This window comes from Phocoena sinus, chromosome 17 (assembly GCF_008692025.1).
Source record: "Phocoena sinus isolate mPhoSin1 chromosome 17, mPhoSin1.pri, whole genome shotgun sequence".
Lineage (NCBI taxonomy): Eukaryota > Metazoa > Chordata > Mammalia > Artiodactyla > Phocoenidae > Phocoena > Phocoena sinus.
Window position 1 is genome coordinate 70,287,697 of NC_045779.1, and position 17,168 is coordinate 70,304,864.

General features: G+C 46.7%; 2 protein-coding genes across 3 annotated transcripts in view; one reads left to right on the top strand and one right to left on the bottom strand.

The window, feature by feature from the left end:
• Window positions 1–10,914, bottom strand: part of OC90 (otoconin 90) — a 28,619-nt gene extending 17,705 nt beyond the window's left edge. Inside the window, exons 1-4 of the mRNA XM_032609580.1 lie at window positions 10,869–10,914; window positions 5,376–5,441; window positions 4,013–4,069; window positions 1,610–1,784 (exon numbers count right to left, since the gene is read on the bottom strand). Of these exons, the coding sequence (XP_032465471.1) occupies window positions 1,610–1,784; window positions 4,013–4,069; window positions 5,376–5,441; window positions 10,869–10,914 (344 nt within the window). The remainder of the gene's footprint in view (window positions 1–1,609; window positions 1,785–4,012; window positions 4,070–5,375; window positions 5,442–10,868) is intronic.
• Window positions 1–17,168, top strand: part of EFR3A (EFR3 homolog A) — a 190,093-nt gene that overhangs the window by 117,124 nt on the left and 55,801 nt on the right. The gene's annotated exons all lie outside the window — the stretch shown is intronic.

Below are 17,168 nucleotides of genomic sequence, written 5' to 3' on the forward strand. Positions count from 1 at the left end.
TGATCACAGAGAGAGGCTGACACTAAACAAGGGAGTCAGGTGGCGCTCGCAGTGCATGCAGCAAGCAGTGAAAACCAGTGTAAAGGAGAAGACATACAGGCAGCTGTGTGGGCAAGCTACTGAGTTTCTCACATTACCCAACTCATAAGAATTTGGGGGAGTCAAGAGAATGTCTATAAAGACCCTGTCATGTGGTTGACACTCAATAAACTATGGCAATTGTTTTTGGAATCTGGCGTGCAAGTTCGAGGTGGAAATAATCTATCCTCCAGGAGTCTGGAAATTCCCACCTCCATCACCTGCAACGTGTAAAGTAATTGAAATTGGGTAGGCCCACCATTCTGCCAGTTCTGGCCATCAACGCTTTGATCATTCAGACAGGGATGAATTACTGCTTCATTTCTTTGACTTCTAGGTTTGTGGGTGTTTTAATAACTAAAGGAAATGGTAAGGGAGGACCTGAAAGGAAAACACATTCCCAGAAATGGTTCTGGCGCTGTGCCCCGAACAGATTCAGCCTCCCCCTTTCTGAATGTCAACGGGCTGGCTTATGGTCCCAGAAACGACACACTGTCCTTTTGGTGCAGAAACAGCTTACACCAGTGGGAATCCTTCCCTATCTCCTGGGAGTCTGCGTAGATGAAAGCACACACTTTATCACACTGGATTTGGGCACAAATATAATACCAGTGAGGTGTAGACATGGTCCTGGAGTAGGGGTGAGATGTGGGTTCAATTTCCTGGTTCCACACTCCTGTTGCTGCTGCAGTTACTATAGCTCCAATTACCACTATTACGACTACTACTTCTACTACTCCTACCGCTACTACTACTACTACCGCCACCACCATTACAGTTTTATTAGTACTGCTGCTATTACTACTGTTATTACTATTACTATTACTACAGCTACTGTGACAACTGTCCTACTCCTAGTTACTACTACTACTAACAGCGCCACCACCACCGCCAGTTTACTAGGACTGCTGCTGCTGCTGTCACTACTGTTACTACCACTATTACTATTAATACTACAGCTACCTAGACAATTGTTAGTACTAATGCTGTTACTATCACTACTGCTATTACAGCCTGACTGTGACCCCCACAATACTATTACTACTATCACCACTACTACCACAGCCCTACTAATACTGTTATCAATCGCAAATACTCTTGCAGACCTAATAAGCCAGGCAAATCCCAATCACTTTAACTTGTATTTGCTCGTGTAATCCTAAACAATAACTCTAGGAGGTAGGTGTTATTATTACCACCATTTAATACATGAATAAATGGAACACAAAGAAGTAAAAGAACGTGCCTAACACCACAGAGTCCCTTAGGAACAGGGAATTGGAGGTACTGGGTTATAGGTGATAGGCATAAACTCTAACAGATACCACCAACTTGCCCTGATTGACCCTCCTGCTACCAGTAGCTACTTGCCGCATCCTTGCTAACCCCGGACGCTTCTAAGATTTTAAATTTCACTGCACACATCCACATACACCTGCAGACACAAACGAAGCCAAGGGAGTTTTCCGCATCCGTGCTCCGCCCAAGCCTCAGCCGGGCCTCCACGAGCTCACGTTTTGGTCGTGCTCACCTGTCAGACTCGTCCACAGGCAGCCCTTCCATCTCAAACCTGCAGGCACAGCCGTACTCTTCGAAGTCCCGGGGGCAGAGGCCAGCCACACACTTCATACCACTCACGAACTGGAGCAGTGCGGGGAAGTTGGTGAAGACATCCTGCAGCCAGGTGAAGTGAGAGCCCAGGCAGTCTGGGGAGGGGAGGAGGGCGCACCAGGAGCCAGAGTTGAGGAGGGAGCCCCCTTCTCGGGTGGATGGTGCCTTATCACCTACTAAGCGCCTACTGTGTACTTAGGACAATTCTAGACAATTGAAGGGAAGCGGGTTTACTAGCCGTGGTCCCTGTTGGTTGCCCACCTGAAAGCCATTCATCCCTCTTCCTTAACAACAAAACTGAAAAGCACTCAAGGAAGGTAATCTCCTCCCCAAGTCCCTGGGAGTGTTTAATAGTCATTCTCGGCTCATCATGGTAATCCCATGCTTCCAAGACAAGGACCCCAAATATGACCCCAAAACCCTAAGGGTGAGACTGTTAGAAGCTTTTGGGAAATAGTTCTTTCTTAATAAAGCATAAAGGCACGTAAGAGGGTCCTTCTGAGCTACACCTTTCTCCTTCCTTGAATATGGGGAGGATATGTTGGCTGGAATTGCAGCAACCACCTTGCAGCCATGAGGCCCCAAGCCTAAAGCTGAAAAACTATTATGTCCAGGGTAGCAGTGGGGTAATATAGAACAAACCTGCTGGCTCTCTGATACCTGTGTTGAGCTACTGCACCAATGCTGGTGCCTTCAGATGGCTTATGTGAGATCATTAAATGTCTTTATTATTTAAGTCACGATTAGTTTGCTGAATGGATCCCTAATGATACAGTCCTGGCAATAAAGAAGTATAAATCAGTGCAGGAAGAGAAGGGGTGCAGACACTAATCATTTGAGGGCACCTGCTATGTGCCAGAGACTGTGTTAAGGGCTTTATTTTATTTTTAACATCTTTATTGAAGCATAATTGCTTTACAATGGTGTGTTAGTGCTTTAAATAGCATGATAGTTAAAACTGATGGAGTGAGTAATGCTTTATAAAGCTTTCATTTGGTCTGTGATCCCATAAACTTCTTGGGTTTTTTGTTTGTTTGCTTGTTTGCTTTGCTTGTTTTTGGCAGCATCATGGGCCATGCCAGATCTTAGTTCCCTGACCGGGGATTGAACTCGCGCCCTTGGCAGTGAAAGCTCGGAGTCCTAACCACTGGACCACCAGGGAATTCCCCCCCCATAAACTTCTTGTTAATCCTGTAAGGCAGATGCTATTCTGTCGCCTCCCTTTCATGGGTAAAGAAATAGAAGGTCAGAGACATGCCCGAGGTATCCACCAGCAACAATGACTCATCCTAAACAAAAATGCTCTTGCACACAAAATTGGCAAGAAAACAGTATCCACCTTTTTGATTCCACAACTCATGGTCGCCCTCTCTGCTCTCTGCCTTTCTGATTGGATGATCGTCAGGTGCTTAATGAGGTGACCCCATAGCACCGATTTAAACACACAGGGTCATCGTGGGGAGCTTGGGGAGATCCAAAGTTGTTTGTGAGGACCACGTCCACCTCGACTGTTCGCTGCTCTTCTAGTTTCTTCCTACCTCATTCAAACTTCCCTTCCCACCTTTTGTTTCCACACAGCCTTATCAGAAACATGAATACATGGTTCTACGCTGATGGAAAGCCACCCTAAGGTTTATGTGTATGTGTATGTGTTTATAGAAACATGCATTTTCATTCAAGAGCTTCCAGGGCACCTGCACTTAGTCATACATACATTTTAAGTGCAGTTTTACGCGCAGCATTGTCTAATCCCGTAGCAGTTCAGAGTCACCTTGCTCATGTCCATCTTACTATAATCTTATTTTGGGTACTTTTAGTCATCAGTGATGGGAATCATAGTAATGCCGTGCGATTAACAGTCAAATAATAGATATATAACTGATCAGTGGAATGCTTCTTAAACTTTATGTATATTCAGTAGTTGAGAAGGAAAAATAAAACCACTTTTGTGGAAGGGGACCAAGCTCTGGACTCAGAGGAGACCTTGTCCCTTCTGGCTGTGTGGCTTTGGGCAAGTCCCTAACTCCTTTGGCTTAGTTTTCTTGCCTGTAAAGTAGGGATGCCATTCCCCTCCTGGCCAGGTTGAGGTCAGGATGAATGAAGGAAGGACAACGAAGCCACCTGGCAACTCAGTGACTCACCATGTGCTAAAGGGCACCACTACTCTCATCAGGACCTGGGTCACATTGTTGGGAGCTTGCTGACGAGGCTGTGGGAGCTCAGAGGGCAGAGCCCAAGGCCCTGGTAATTTCCTTAGATTTCCCACACACACCCCATGCCCTGACACCTGGGGGAATAAAAGGCAAGTTCAGATTTAACTTACCAAATATTTCGGCCACTCCTCCCACATTTTTAAACACCCCGTTGAGGAAAGTCATATCTAAGTGGAAGGAAGAGAAAATAAATTAGAGAGGCTTGAGGTCTACCCCTTTCCCTTCCCTGTCCACCCCCTGTGGGAAGAGTGAGTAAAACTCCTTCTCTAAAGATAGATTTGACCTTGGGCTAACTTTCTAATAACACAGGTTACCATGGAAACCTGATAAGATAGAAACCGTGAACTGTGTTGCTAGACAACAATGCTCCATGGTTTAAAAAAAAAAAAAAAAAAAAAAAAAAAAGGCCCGTGGATGGTGAGGTGTATCGGACGAACTACAAACACCTGGTGGGAAGTCATCATTTTTGGATCTCCATCAGCGTGACGACTCATTCAGTTGGGCACATCCATTCTGGCATCCTAGAAGTTATACCTATGCGGTGGTTACTAGGGGTACTGACTCCTATGGAGAGTGAAGATTCTAGGCCAGGGCGGGTCCTGGGTCTGCTGCACGTGAGCCCCGTTCCCTTGTACCTGAGTTGTTACCTAGGGGATCCTGGACTACTGTGTAGGTTGCTGCCAGGGGTTATCTCAATGAAGAAGAATGGCTGGCATGGCCTGCTGGCACACAGTGCTTCCTGGCCCTGATCCTTCTAAAAGCCAGGTGTGGCCTGTGAGCCTAAGTATCTACCTGAAGAAGACCTCCTAGCGGGCACTGCACTTTCCATGGGGGTGATGCCATTTGGAGAGAGGCCACTAACATTCATGTCTGGATGGGACTGATCACTTAGCTTGCGTGGGTTCCCGCACAAATAGTTCGGCTGACTCAGCTCACCTCTCTGCAAGGTCAGAAACGAACCCTTAACTCAGGGTTAACCTCACCAGCTAGTTCACGATGTATTCTATTCTTCAGCGATGCCTATATAAGAACCCTGAGAAATATTTACAATCCGTCACCAGGAAAACCTTCCGTTCCCCAAGGAACAATTACAGATCCCTCCTTCTAATAACCAGAGGACTGCAATACATCATATTTTTCTTTTCGTCCTGCCTTGCCTTTTAATGCAGTCACTACATAACCCTCATTCATCAGCCCATTTACTTCCCTCTTCTAGTTTCCCCTTTCAGCTGACCTGTGTCTTTGATGAGAGTTTTTAGTGCTTTATCTCAAAGGAGAGACCAACAGTGGGTCAGACACCAGAGTAAACTGTGAGAGAGAGGCTTTTGAGTCTTACTCAAATCACTTTACCTACAAATGCCACAGCAGTAAATGGCTCTAGGGTTTATTCAGAAGGGATCGATTTCTCTGCCGATATCCTAGACAGCTTTCTATCCAGCTAGGTCTCCTAAGAAAAAAGCAAAGGATGCTTACTGATATTTTCTGAGAGTCCTGGAGGCAGCTCCCATGGAAGATGTGGGGTGTCCAGAGGGTGGGCCGCTATAATCGAGGAGGAGAGCAGGGTTAGCACCAACACTGCCGCTGCCCAAGTGCTGGGCTACAGCTGGGAAGTGGTGGCCGGGCTAGCAATGAGGATGCACATAAATTCAATTCTAGACATATTTTTCTAGTACCTGCTATGTGCCAGATCTCTGTGGTCACCTCTTGAAGAAAATAAAGGAGTGGCTGGGTAACCCAGTGTTTTATGTTAGTTGGCCTTAAGGGAGTGACTTTCTGGTTTAGGATGGGGAGATTTGGGGACTTATCTTGAAGCTGTTGTTGCATATGAAGCATACAATTTTAACTTATATTGCATGTTTGTTTGGAGTTACTTGAGATGAAGGATTGGTGGAAATAAAAGCAGACATGGAAAGGACCCCAAACTCCAAGTAGTTTATAACTGAGGACAGGGGTTTCCCCCAGACTATCAGCATCAAACTCACCTGGGATGCAGGCTCAGTAAAAGGTACCATCCTTGTGCCCTCGCTCAAGTCTGATCCAGCAGGTCTGGAGTAAGGCTCAGAAATAGATATTTTTAACAAGCTCCCCAGCTGGTTTTAAAGTTGATGGCCTAGAAACTGCACTTTGAGAAATGTTGCTTGGGGGAAAAATGATGATTTCTACAGTACCCAAATATTACCACCAACTTTAGTTAGTGTTTCATCAAGGTGGGAGGATGGGCAATGGGGACAAATGGATGGGAATTGGAATCTTAGTTCAACCAGGGACCAGCTCCCTAGAGGCTCAGAGGGCTTACAGACTTGTCCATGCTCACATTGCTTTCCCCTCTGGTTATATGCAGCATGTGAGTAGCCTGAAATGTTGAAAGATTTTTGTCTTTCTTCACAAAGTGGTCAATTTAATCAGGCCCATAAGTTTGACATTGTTTGGAAACCTGCAAATCTGAAAGCCACGAAGGGTTGGCCTTCAAAGAAGCAGGTTAGATTAAATTTATTCAGGAAGATGCCCCCAGTTGGCCCTGTTTGGCTTAGAGCAGGTTTCACGGCCTAAGACTATTGATATTTGGGCTGGATAATTTTCTGTTGTGGCTGTCCTGTGCATTTTGTACCCCTGGTTGATATCTGGGGGACTGCAGTGAGCTGGGACAGCTGGGATCAATCCCTCTTGGATGCCACACTCCAACCATCCTGAATTGCTCTCAGTTCCATGAGTGTGCCCTGACCCCTGGGCCTTTGCACAGGCCACGTCCTCTGCTGGAGTACTTTATCCATGACAGCCTGGCTGAGCTACTCACCATTTAAGCTTAGCTTTAACAATACCATGTGGAAGTCTTTCCTCTCTCCCTCCCTCCATGTTGGAAGACTCTGGCTAGTTGCCTGCCCTCTGAGCTCTCATGCCCACTCCCACCTTCTGGTGACCTCTTCCATGGTACTATTCATGCTGATTCTCAGGGGCTCCTTACTTGTGGGTCTCTGGCATTAGACTTTGAACACCTGAGAGCAGGAACCTCATCATAGTTCCAAAGCCTAGCACCTCATTTGGCGTACTGTTTGCTGAGTGGATTAAAGGAAACCATGAAGAATGACTTGGAAGGGCTGAGATAGGAGGCCCAGAGCCCAGTAAGATTTAGACTGACTGTACTTGCCCAGGACAGAGAAAACAGGAGTCTTTCTTAAGACTCAAGACTGCAAACCCAAATCTCTCCAGGAGTCAGGCGGATGATTTAAACAAGAGAAGTGGTCCAGTGCTGGGAAACAATAAGGATTGGTGGAGACTGTGGAGAACTTGAGAGCCCCAGGCCTTGGGGAAGGAATCCCACAATCCAGATCTTAAAAAATTTGTTGGAAGTCTGGATTTTTGGAAAAATCTTCCCATTTTAAACTCTTGGCTCAAATTTTAAATTAAAACAGCAACAAAAGCAGGTTGCAGGCTGACTTTAGTTTGAGGGTGAAAGGAAGATACTTTGGGTGTGTGCAGAGGGGCTTGGTGGGGTCAGTACTCCACCTAGGCCAGCCAGGCAGGGCTTGAGCTGACGTACACGTCTCAGCTTTTGGTTCCAACCACGGCTCCTCCCTGCCAGGTTCTCGGAATGGTTCCCAGGGAGAGGAGTTCCCTCCTGACTGAGCGCCATGGGCTGTACAGCGACAGTGCTCTCTCTGCACAATGCAGGCTTTCAGACCAGCAGGGAGACTCACAACTTCAGTTCTGTTCGAGCCCTTATCACAGAGCCCGTGTAACTGCTCTGGCACTTTCTACACTGGGCACAGCGGCCTCAGGAACTGTTTAATTAGCATACCAGCCAACAGCTAAGAACGTCTACTGCCCACTTAAGCAGCGATTGTAAAATACGGCCTGCTGGGCTTCCCCGGTGGCGCAGTGGTTGAGAGTCCGCCTGCCGATGCAGGGGACGCGGGTTCGTGCCCCGGTCCGGGAAGATCCCACATGCCGCGGAGCGGCTGGGCCCGTGAGCCATGGCTGCTGAGCCTGCGCTCCGCAACGGGAGAGGCCACAACAGTGAGAGGCCCGCGTATCGCAAAAAAAAAAAAAAAATATATATATATATATATGGCCTGCTCCTTGTTCATTACTGCACTGGTATTTCCTTTGTGCAACTGATAATAAAATTTCTGCTCTGGAGGGTGGGGAATGATCTTATTACTGACATGGGCTTATCAGGTATGTTTGCCCCCCTACACTCCCACTTACTTTTCGGGATATCGGTGCCCACGCATTTTCATGAGCAGCTAAAAAAGTCACCCTGGATTTTATTTTATTGTATTTAGTTTTATTTTTTCTTTACATGCTGCAATATTTATTCCAAAAGTCTTTAAGAAAACCCTACTTTCTGCAGGGAATTGTTACAACCAGTGAACATAACGGAGAGAGATGTTTTCTCTGAGCTAATAGGAAACTGGCCCAGAAGTGAACTATAGCAAGAAGATTGATTTGGCACTTAGAAAAGAAACTTTCTAGACCTAAATAGACATTTCTCCAAAGAAGACATACACGTGACCAAGAGGCACCTGAAAAGGTGCTCAACACCGCTAATTATTAGAGAAATGCAAATCACAACTGCAATGAGGTATCACCTCCATCACCAAAAAATCCACAAACAATAAATGCTGGAGAGGGTGTGGAGAGAAGGGAACCCTCTTGCACTGTTGGTGGGAATGTAAATTGGTGCAGGCACTATGGAGCCTCCTTAAGAAACTCCAACTCCAGGAAGTGCTGTGCCCTGAAGTCTAAGGCAGTGTTCGCACAGAAGCCACAACCTGCGTCCCTCACGGCTGCTTCTAGCCAACAGCTCAGCACGGGCAGGTATTCACGGTGGGCTGGGTTCCTGGGGGACGCGGGACTCTTCTGATGGACTCCTCCCTGGGGGCCTTGCCAAATTTCCTTAGACACACCTGTGTCTGTCTAGGATGCGTTCACCACCACTCCTCCCTGGTCTCTCCTTCACTTGCAGAGCTGTATGACCTCTCCCAGACTTTCCTGGTTGACACTCCATTTTTTTAATCGTAGTTGAAACCTTTCCACACTTAATCCTGTCCCGTCATCAAAGAAGACCCAGACTTCTTTGAGTGTAGTGTGCAGGCAGAGGCCTCAAAAACAGACCTTTTCCCCTACAATGTCACGACCAAGAATTGGCAAACTGGGGAGGTGGGCAGTCTCTATGGTGGCCACACAGTCAACCCTGCAAAACTGGAACTGTAGGCATGGCACATTTAAACCCATATATAAGAGGGTATGTTTGCACTTAAACTTTCTATGGTTATACTTTTTTTTTTTTTTAACTCTAGGTGTTTGTGTTTGAAAATAAAATCTCTCAGGACAAACACAAATGTCTGTGACAGGTTATCATAACAGGATATCATGATCATTTTTAGTATCACAATGTAGTAGTAAACTAAGGGGAAACAGAGTTAAAGCAAGAAGGACAGATAGAAAAATGTTTAGTGGCCTCAATTTTATAAAGAAATTTAAAAATTTAAAAGGCATGTAAGTGGGGGTGGGAGGATATAAAAGGACAATTTTGATCAAAGGGAAATGTATCATTTTGGAAGAAGAAAGTGTTAGACAAGAAAAGTTTAAAAATTATAAAAATGGGTTTTGGTAAATGAGATTTCATTTAAAAGGAAAAAATTAGGGAAAAACTGTAGAACATTTCACAGTTTTGTCACCAAAGATGAGGTGAGTCAAGATCATAGCTGGGATCTTTTTTTTTTTTGCCACGCCACGTGGCATGCAGGATCTTAGTTCCCTGACCAGGAATCGAACCTGTGCCCCTTGCATCGGGAGCAAGTAGTCCTAACCATTGGACCGCCAGGGAAGTCCCATAGTTGGTATTTGATCAAGACCACTTAAGTTCTTGAGAAAGGTTGAGGGGCTGACACATCAGCCCCAGTTGTTCTAGCAATGGGACCCCAGTCATGACCAAAACCTTTTAATAAGAAAAAAGCCACATATGAAGGAAGTAAATAATCAATAGAAGCCCAGCACATTCTGAAAGTGGTTGACCCACTCTGTCTCAGAGGAAAAGTCCGAGGTGGTGTTTGGAAGGATTTGAAGTTGAAGGGAAGACTTTGCATCTTATGGAAAGTGGTTATATTCTAATTTCAACCTACAAGCTTCTGGACAACATGCAAACCTCTTGAATTATCTCCTAACTCAGGTCCTGGTCAAGATAAACGATCAATAATATTGTGGGTTCCCTTTGCTTCACTGTCACTATTGGGATTGGAAGGGAACCACAGAGAGGGGAGGGTCAGTGGGTTGGTACAGAGTTTACCTGAATATAGAAAAAGAAGGAGAAAAATGACAAGATAAATGAGTGATCTCAGCAATGACAGTGCCCAAGCAGTTGCAGGAAGGAAAGAAGTGATTTGGGATGTTTAGCTGCATAAATATGCAAATAAGAAAGAGCATAGGAAGGAGCCGGAAGACTCAGATTCACAGCTAAGATCCCAAGTGAACTCGTAGTTATTACCCTGGCTGCCAAGGAGCTTACTTAGATGGCTTTAGGGTTTGGTGGCATGGGCCCCAACTTTCGAATGTGGGGTTGGAAGTATTTGCTTTTACACCAGAGATGCCTCCAGAAGGGGCAAGGGAGCTGTTGCATGTCAGGAAGGCCAACACACTCCAAGGGAATCAGCAAAGCAAGGGACAGCAGCCCCTGAGCAGCGGGGGAGGAGATGCAATACTGGGTGGAGAGGACCTTGCTAACCCTTGCCCTTTGCTCTCCTTGGTGCCCACTTACCCCCATCCCACATGTCCATGCTCAAAATATCAACTTTAATATCAGTATTAACCCTCAAGCTTATCATTCATGTTTGTTTTCCACTACTCATTAGGCAAGGTGATAAAATTACTAGTAAGCAAATCAGATGGAATTTGACAAGACGGCCCAGGGTTCATTGTATGTAATTATATACTAAGCCAGAAATACAGTAAAATACCGTCACTCACCGCCATGCGGGGCCATTAGCATTCCTACAAGCAGAAGCACGATCATGGCAGCAGAGCAAACAGTGGGATCCTGGCATCAGCTGCGACAGCGTCCTGGGAGAGAAGTCAGCGTAATATGGCAGAAACCATGACACGAGACCCCACAGGAGCTGTTTGTCCCATAATGCAGTGCAGGAAAAAGAGAAAGCCCCGAAAGTGTCTCTGTCCCAGCTTTGCCAGCGGCTTTGTTAGCAATACGACAGTAAGGAGATTATGTTCCCTCTTTGAGACTCAGTTTATCCATCTGTAAAATGGACACCTCACCGTGCGCTCCTTGAGGACGTAGTTCTGGTCTCATTTATTTATTCACTAAATCAATGGTCATTTATTATGGGTCAGGCACATTGCAAGGATCCAGGAAAGCAAAGTGAGGAAAACACACCTTACCTGTGAGTGGTTCACAGACGAATGGGAAAGGGTGGCAATTTAACAAGCGCTATAGTTTGACTTCTGTAAATTGAATTTTGAGCAACCCATACGTTATGACCCACCAGCATTCTGAGCAGCATTCTTTTCTTAAAATATTTTTAACCAGTTTTTAATTGAAGTATAGTTAATTTACAGTGTTGTATTAGTTTTGGGTGTACAGCAAAGTGATTCAGATGTGTGTGTGTGTGTGTGTGTGTGTATGTGTGTATACTTTTACAGATTCTTTTTCATTATAGAGTATTACAAGATATTGAGTATAGTTCCCTGTACTATACAGTAGGTCCTTGTTGTTTAGCCATTTTATACATAGTGTGTATCTGTTAATCCCAAACTCTTAATTTATCTCCCCCCATCCCCTTTGGAAACCACAAGTTCTTTTCTCTATGTCTGTGAGTCGATTTCTGTTTTGTAAATAAGTTCATTTATATCATTTTTTTAGATTCCACCCATAAGTGATATCATAGGATATTCTTGAGCGGGCTGGCTCTGAACTTTTGTACCAACATCACAGAATAAATCCGGCCATCGCGTGGCAGCGCTGCCTGCTAGCAAACAATGCTTTTGCATACTTTGTGGCAGTCCTAGCAGTTCAAGGAATGTGCCTTTGGAAGGGCCTGGGGGGAAGGGGCGAGGTGGGTGGGGTCAGGAACCTGCCACATTTCAACTGTAGCTGCTGTGGGATCTGAGCAGTCAATATTGAACTTCAATAGTCACTTACGGTCTATTGCCTCAAGCATGTCAACCATGTATTTAATAGGGAAGGAACAACTTAAAGACCAGAGGGATTTAGAATAGAATAGTATTAGCTCCCTGGGAATCTAAATCCCAAAGGAATGTGAGACGGATGATTGACTTACACGTATTCAGTTTTAGAACATGTTTTTAGGACACAGTTTGAATGATAATACAGATTGACTAAGCTACCCCAGTGGCACACACAGGGCTGCTGAATACGGTTGTATATGTTGTGCACTTTGCAAAGGTGTTGTGCTGAGTGGGCAAGTAGGGGCTGAAATGCAGCCAGCGCTGAACTCCCACGCTTGCCCTCTGCAGGGCTGTGTCAGCCTGGAGGGAGGGGCAATTTCTGCAATTTTTTTCTCCCAGAGGCAAAGGCTGCCCTGTGTCCTGGTGGCCCAGCATAGGTACCCAGGTCCGTGGTGGGCCGCTCTGCAAGTGGACAGGGCTGGGTACTGGGGAAGGTGTCCCAGGGGAGAAGACATTTGTAGGTTGTAGGATCTCTACTCTGTGAACTTGCTCCAGGGCCCAGCACACCTCTGCTGGCTGGAAGATACCTGTTTGTTGAATGAATACACGAGAAGAGGGTGTGAGAGCTTTGAGATTCACACCAGCTCAAGCATTCTCTAATACTCTGTTTATTATCTGCCAGACATGAGGCTCTGCTTATAACAATTTTTAACCACATAAGTTCTTACAGCAGGTTAACTTTCAAGGTTAGACAGGCTCTCTGATGGCACAGGCTCTCCCGCTGGAAAGTGGCATGGCCTGGGAACTCTGTGGGTGGCAGCTAAAGGCATTTCAGGGGACCCTATTTAAGTCGTACCCTCATGACTGCGGCCGGTGGCACTACCTGGCACTTACTGAGTCAGATTTTTTAATTGTTACCATCACACAGAGAGAGGATGCCAACTGTTTGAGCTCAGAAGAGGCAGCAGAATCATCTAGTCCAAAGTCTCTTTGTACGAATGAGATCAGTGAGGCTCAGAGACTAGCAATTTATGGTAAAAATGCCCCATTCCAGATCCAGTGCTCATCACATTAACAATATAAATTAGGAGGTGTTGTGAGGACTGAATGAGTTAATCCACGCAGGGCACGTACAAGTGCCTGATGGAGAGAAATGGCTCAGAATCATCAGTAATTACAACGATAGCGTCCGGCACCAGAAAAGGCTCAAGAAAAAGCAGCTATTACAATGAAGGCTCCAGTTCCCTGTTGGAGTAGAAGCCCCTGTTGGATGAAATGCAGGAGAGGATCCAGTTGAGCACCATGGATGTTGTTCTTTTTCTCTTGTGATACTCATTTCAGGGAGATGTTCCCTTGGGTCATCCTGACGCTCAGGGAAGGACAGGCTGAGGGTGGTGTTTCTAGGAATCGCAAATATGTTTATTGGACTTTCAAGCATATATTTTATTAGAATGCAAATGAGCAGAAGTGACCTTATTACAGACATAATCTTGACTCGGGTCTAATATTTTTTTAAAGTAGGTTATAGGGGGACTTCCCCGGTGGCACAGTGGTTAAGAATCCACCTGCCAGTGCAGGGGACACAGGTTCAATCCCTGGTCAGGGAAGATCCCACATGCCATGGAGCAGCTAAGCCCGTGCGCCACAACTACTGAGCCTGAGCTCTAGAGCCCGTGAGCCACAACTACTGAGCCCGCGTGCCACAACTACTGAAGCCCACGCACCTAGAGCCCGTGCTCTGCAACAAGAGAAGCCACCGCAATGAGAAGCCCGAGCACCGCAACGAAGAGTAGCCCCCGCTCGCCACGGCTAGAGAAAGCCTGCGTGCAGCAACGAAGACCCGACGCAACCAAAAATAAATAAACAAAATTGACTCTTTAAAAAAATAAATAAAAAGTAAGTTATAGGGACGGGGGCGGGGTGATGGGGAGTTTGCGTTTAATGGGGCAGTTTCAGTTGGGGAAAATGAAAAAGTTTTAGAGATGATGGAGGTAATGTTAGCACAACAATGTGAATGCACTTAACGCTACTGGACTGCTCACTTAAAAATGGTTTAAATGGTAACTTTTATGTTATATGTATTTTACCACAATTAAAAGTGATGTTATTGTGGGGCCTTTAGGGACTTTCCACCCCCTCACTTGTTCCCGTAAACCAATTCTTCTCCCTATCGTGCGCCACTCCTTCTCCCTATCGAAACCAATTCTTGGAGTTTTTCAGTTGACGGGGACTTGCCAGACAGCGGGTAATTTTCCAGTTGCCCGTAACAGGTATACGCCCTAACCGCCACAATGAACAGACAACTATAACGGCCAGAAGGTGGGACAAAAGTTCCTAAGCCAATGAATTCAAAAGTCACCACATTTACCCAATCATTGTGAGAATATACCCGCCCTATGAGTAAATAAACCTATAAAAAGTATGTGATTCCGCTTTTAGGGGTTCCCCATCGGCCTCCTGCGTGAGTTCCAGGGAACCCCGGTGCATCGGCTCCTAATAAACCCCTTGCGTGTTGCAACGGCTCTCGACTCTTGGTGGTTCTTGGGCGAGTTGGAATCCCTCGTAGACCGTTTGGGTCTAACAGTTATAAACTCCAGGACCTCATTCCTTTAAACACTACCTTTCAGTGATTGGGTCATTCTTTGTCTTGGGTCTTCACAAAGCATCTCCGTATACTGGCTCATAAGGACATGCTAGAACTTTCCAGGTGAGGAACCAAGGCTCAGAGAAGTCCAGTAACTTGCAAGGCTACCTTTGCCAAAAGGCACCACGGCAGGGGGACCATGGCAGCACCAGGCACAAGATTCAAACTGTGCTCAGCCAGTCTGACTTAAGTCTTTGGTCCAGGTTGTAACAGGGAAGAGGCAAGTCTGACTACAGGCTGGATCTGTTTCTTTTACTTTAACCTTTGCTTTCCACTGCTTTTGTTCACTAAGAGGATACTGTCTATAAGTAATGGGCTGCCTCGGGGAACCCTGCCCCTCTGCCTGAATGTTAAAGTGCCTTTGTTCAGGGAAACATCCAGACCCTGTCCATGTGTGGATGGCTACAGGAAAGAAGAAATTAACACATCCCCTCCCTGAAGCTGGCTATTTCAGGGGATATTTGCAAAACTTATGGCCTTTTCACTTTACTTCCTGGTCGTCTCCTCCCTGCTCTGTGCTATAAGAGAAATTGGCATCCAAAACCCAATAAGATGGTTTTTTGGAGACACTAGTCTGTCATCTTCTCAATCTGCCAGCTTTCCGAATAAAGTCGTCTTCCCTGCCTCAATACCTCGCTTCCCGATTCATTGGCCTGTTGTGCGGCGAGCAGAGCGAGCTTGGACTCGGTAACAAGGTGTTTTACCCTCAACTGCGATGCTGATCATTAAATCTCAAATAAGCAGCCTAGTAATTTTATTCACTGTATAACTGTTGAGAGTTTTGGCAATACTTGTCGGGAGGTCCCCAGAGTGGCCAGCCACTCGCTGGGGTGTGGTGTGACACTGCAGTTGACAATCCCCAGCTGGGAGCCAAGAAAAGGGAAATTGCAGTGCCAGCCAGAGGTGACAGCATGGGCTCAGCCTTGAACAATGGGGAAAGAGACTTGAAGTGGGGGGACATGCACATTAGGATCTGGGGGTGGGATGACTCAGGGCGGCTGCTGAAATCCAGCATCCTTCTGCTGACAGAGTCAGGTGCCCTTGGGGCTGGGGCTGTGTCCACCTGGAGGAGAACAGCCTTTTCCTAAGGAGGCCTCCAGGGCTGTCAGGGACCCTGCGGCAGTGCTATCTTGTGGGACTGAGGGTCCCCAAGCCTCGCCTTGGTCTGCGTGCACTGGAGGCCTGGCTCACCAAGGTGTTCCCTGAAGACTGATTCCGCCTCATCTAGGATGTTTCTAAGAGCAAGGCCTTTCTAGCTGGACAGACCTGGGGTGGAGTCGGGTTGTGGGAGGGGGAGACCAGGGGAGGGGGCTCAGGCTCCGCCTTTCCTTTGATGAGTGCCCTGAGCCAGACACTGAAGCTGTCTTGTACTCATTTTCCTGGCCAGTAAGATGACCATTTATCTTCCTCAGGGTGTCATGAGGATTGAATGGAGTAATCCTTCAAGGTGGGGCCTGCCTAGCATGAACTAGGTGCTTAGTAAGGCCAGCCCATGACTCACGATGGTTATATTTCCACACCAGGTGCCCTAGGGAGAGACGGCCCACACAGGTTTGTAGGACTCTCATTGATGGGTTGTGCTGGATTTTTTCCCCAGGTAAATGCACCAGACGTTGTCCTCTGGCACTACATCTCTTTGTACAAGAGCTGAGTGCCTTTGAGTTTCTAGCTACATCTTGGAGTAGCATCCAGGTCTCAGGCACCCCTTGAGAGCATCCTCCCTCCCTCCCTTTGTTCCTCCCATCCTTACCATCCCTCCATCCTTTCCTCCCTCTTTTTCTCCCTCCCTCCCCCTTCTTCCATTCTTAACGCCCTCCCTCCATCCCTCCCTTTCTTCTTCTTTGGCCCCCTCCACAATCAGGAGAAGGGGGTGCCTACCGTGAAGGTCCCACTCGAAAGCTGCTGGATGCACGATGCTTGGCTTTGAGCAAGATGGAGACTGAGCCCTTTATACCCCAGGGAAAACCCTTAGTCATGCAGTCCCCCTCCCCCTCCTCACATCAAGAGGACAGCCTTTCATGTATCTGGCAGGTGGGCTGCCTCTGAGGGGGAGGAGGCATAACGCTCTGGCTTGGAGCAGGTGAAGACTCCATATTAAGAGGCCCATCTGGAGCCTCAGAGGAGACCCAGGCTCTAATTAGAGAACAATGGCTCCCCTGTTCCACACACCCTACCTCATCTCAAAGGCTTGGAGGCCCAGAGATTATGTCTCGGGGTCATCAGGGGAGCTCCAGTGAAATTCACAAGAGCTCTCCCTCCAGGAAAAGGGCTGGCTTTGTCTAGTCTAGTTAATTTTCCAGCAAGAGGATCTCTGGGATGATTCTTCTTCTATGTGCCTGGCCTGGGGCCTGGGAATTTGATACCTCTTTCCTTTAGGGCTTTTCTGCACAAGCTGGGGGGTAGGGCGAGATGGGGCTTGAAATCAGACATCCTAGGTTCCAGTGCCCATCCTGCTTACTCATTACCAGAGGGATATGGAGCTT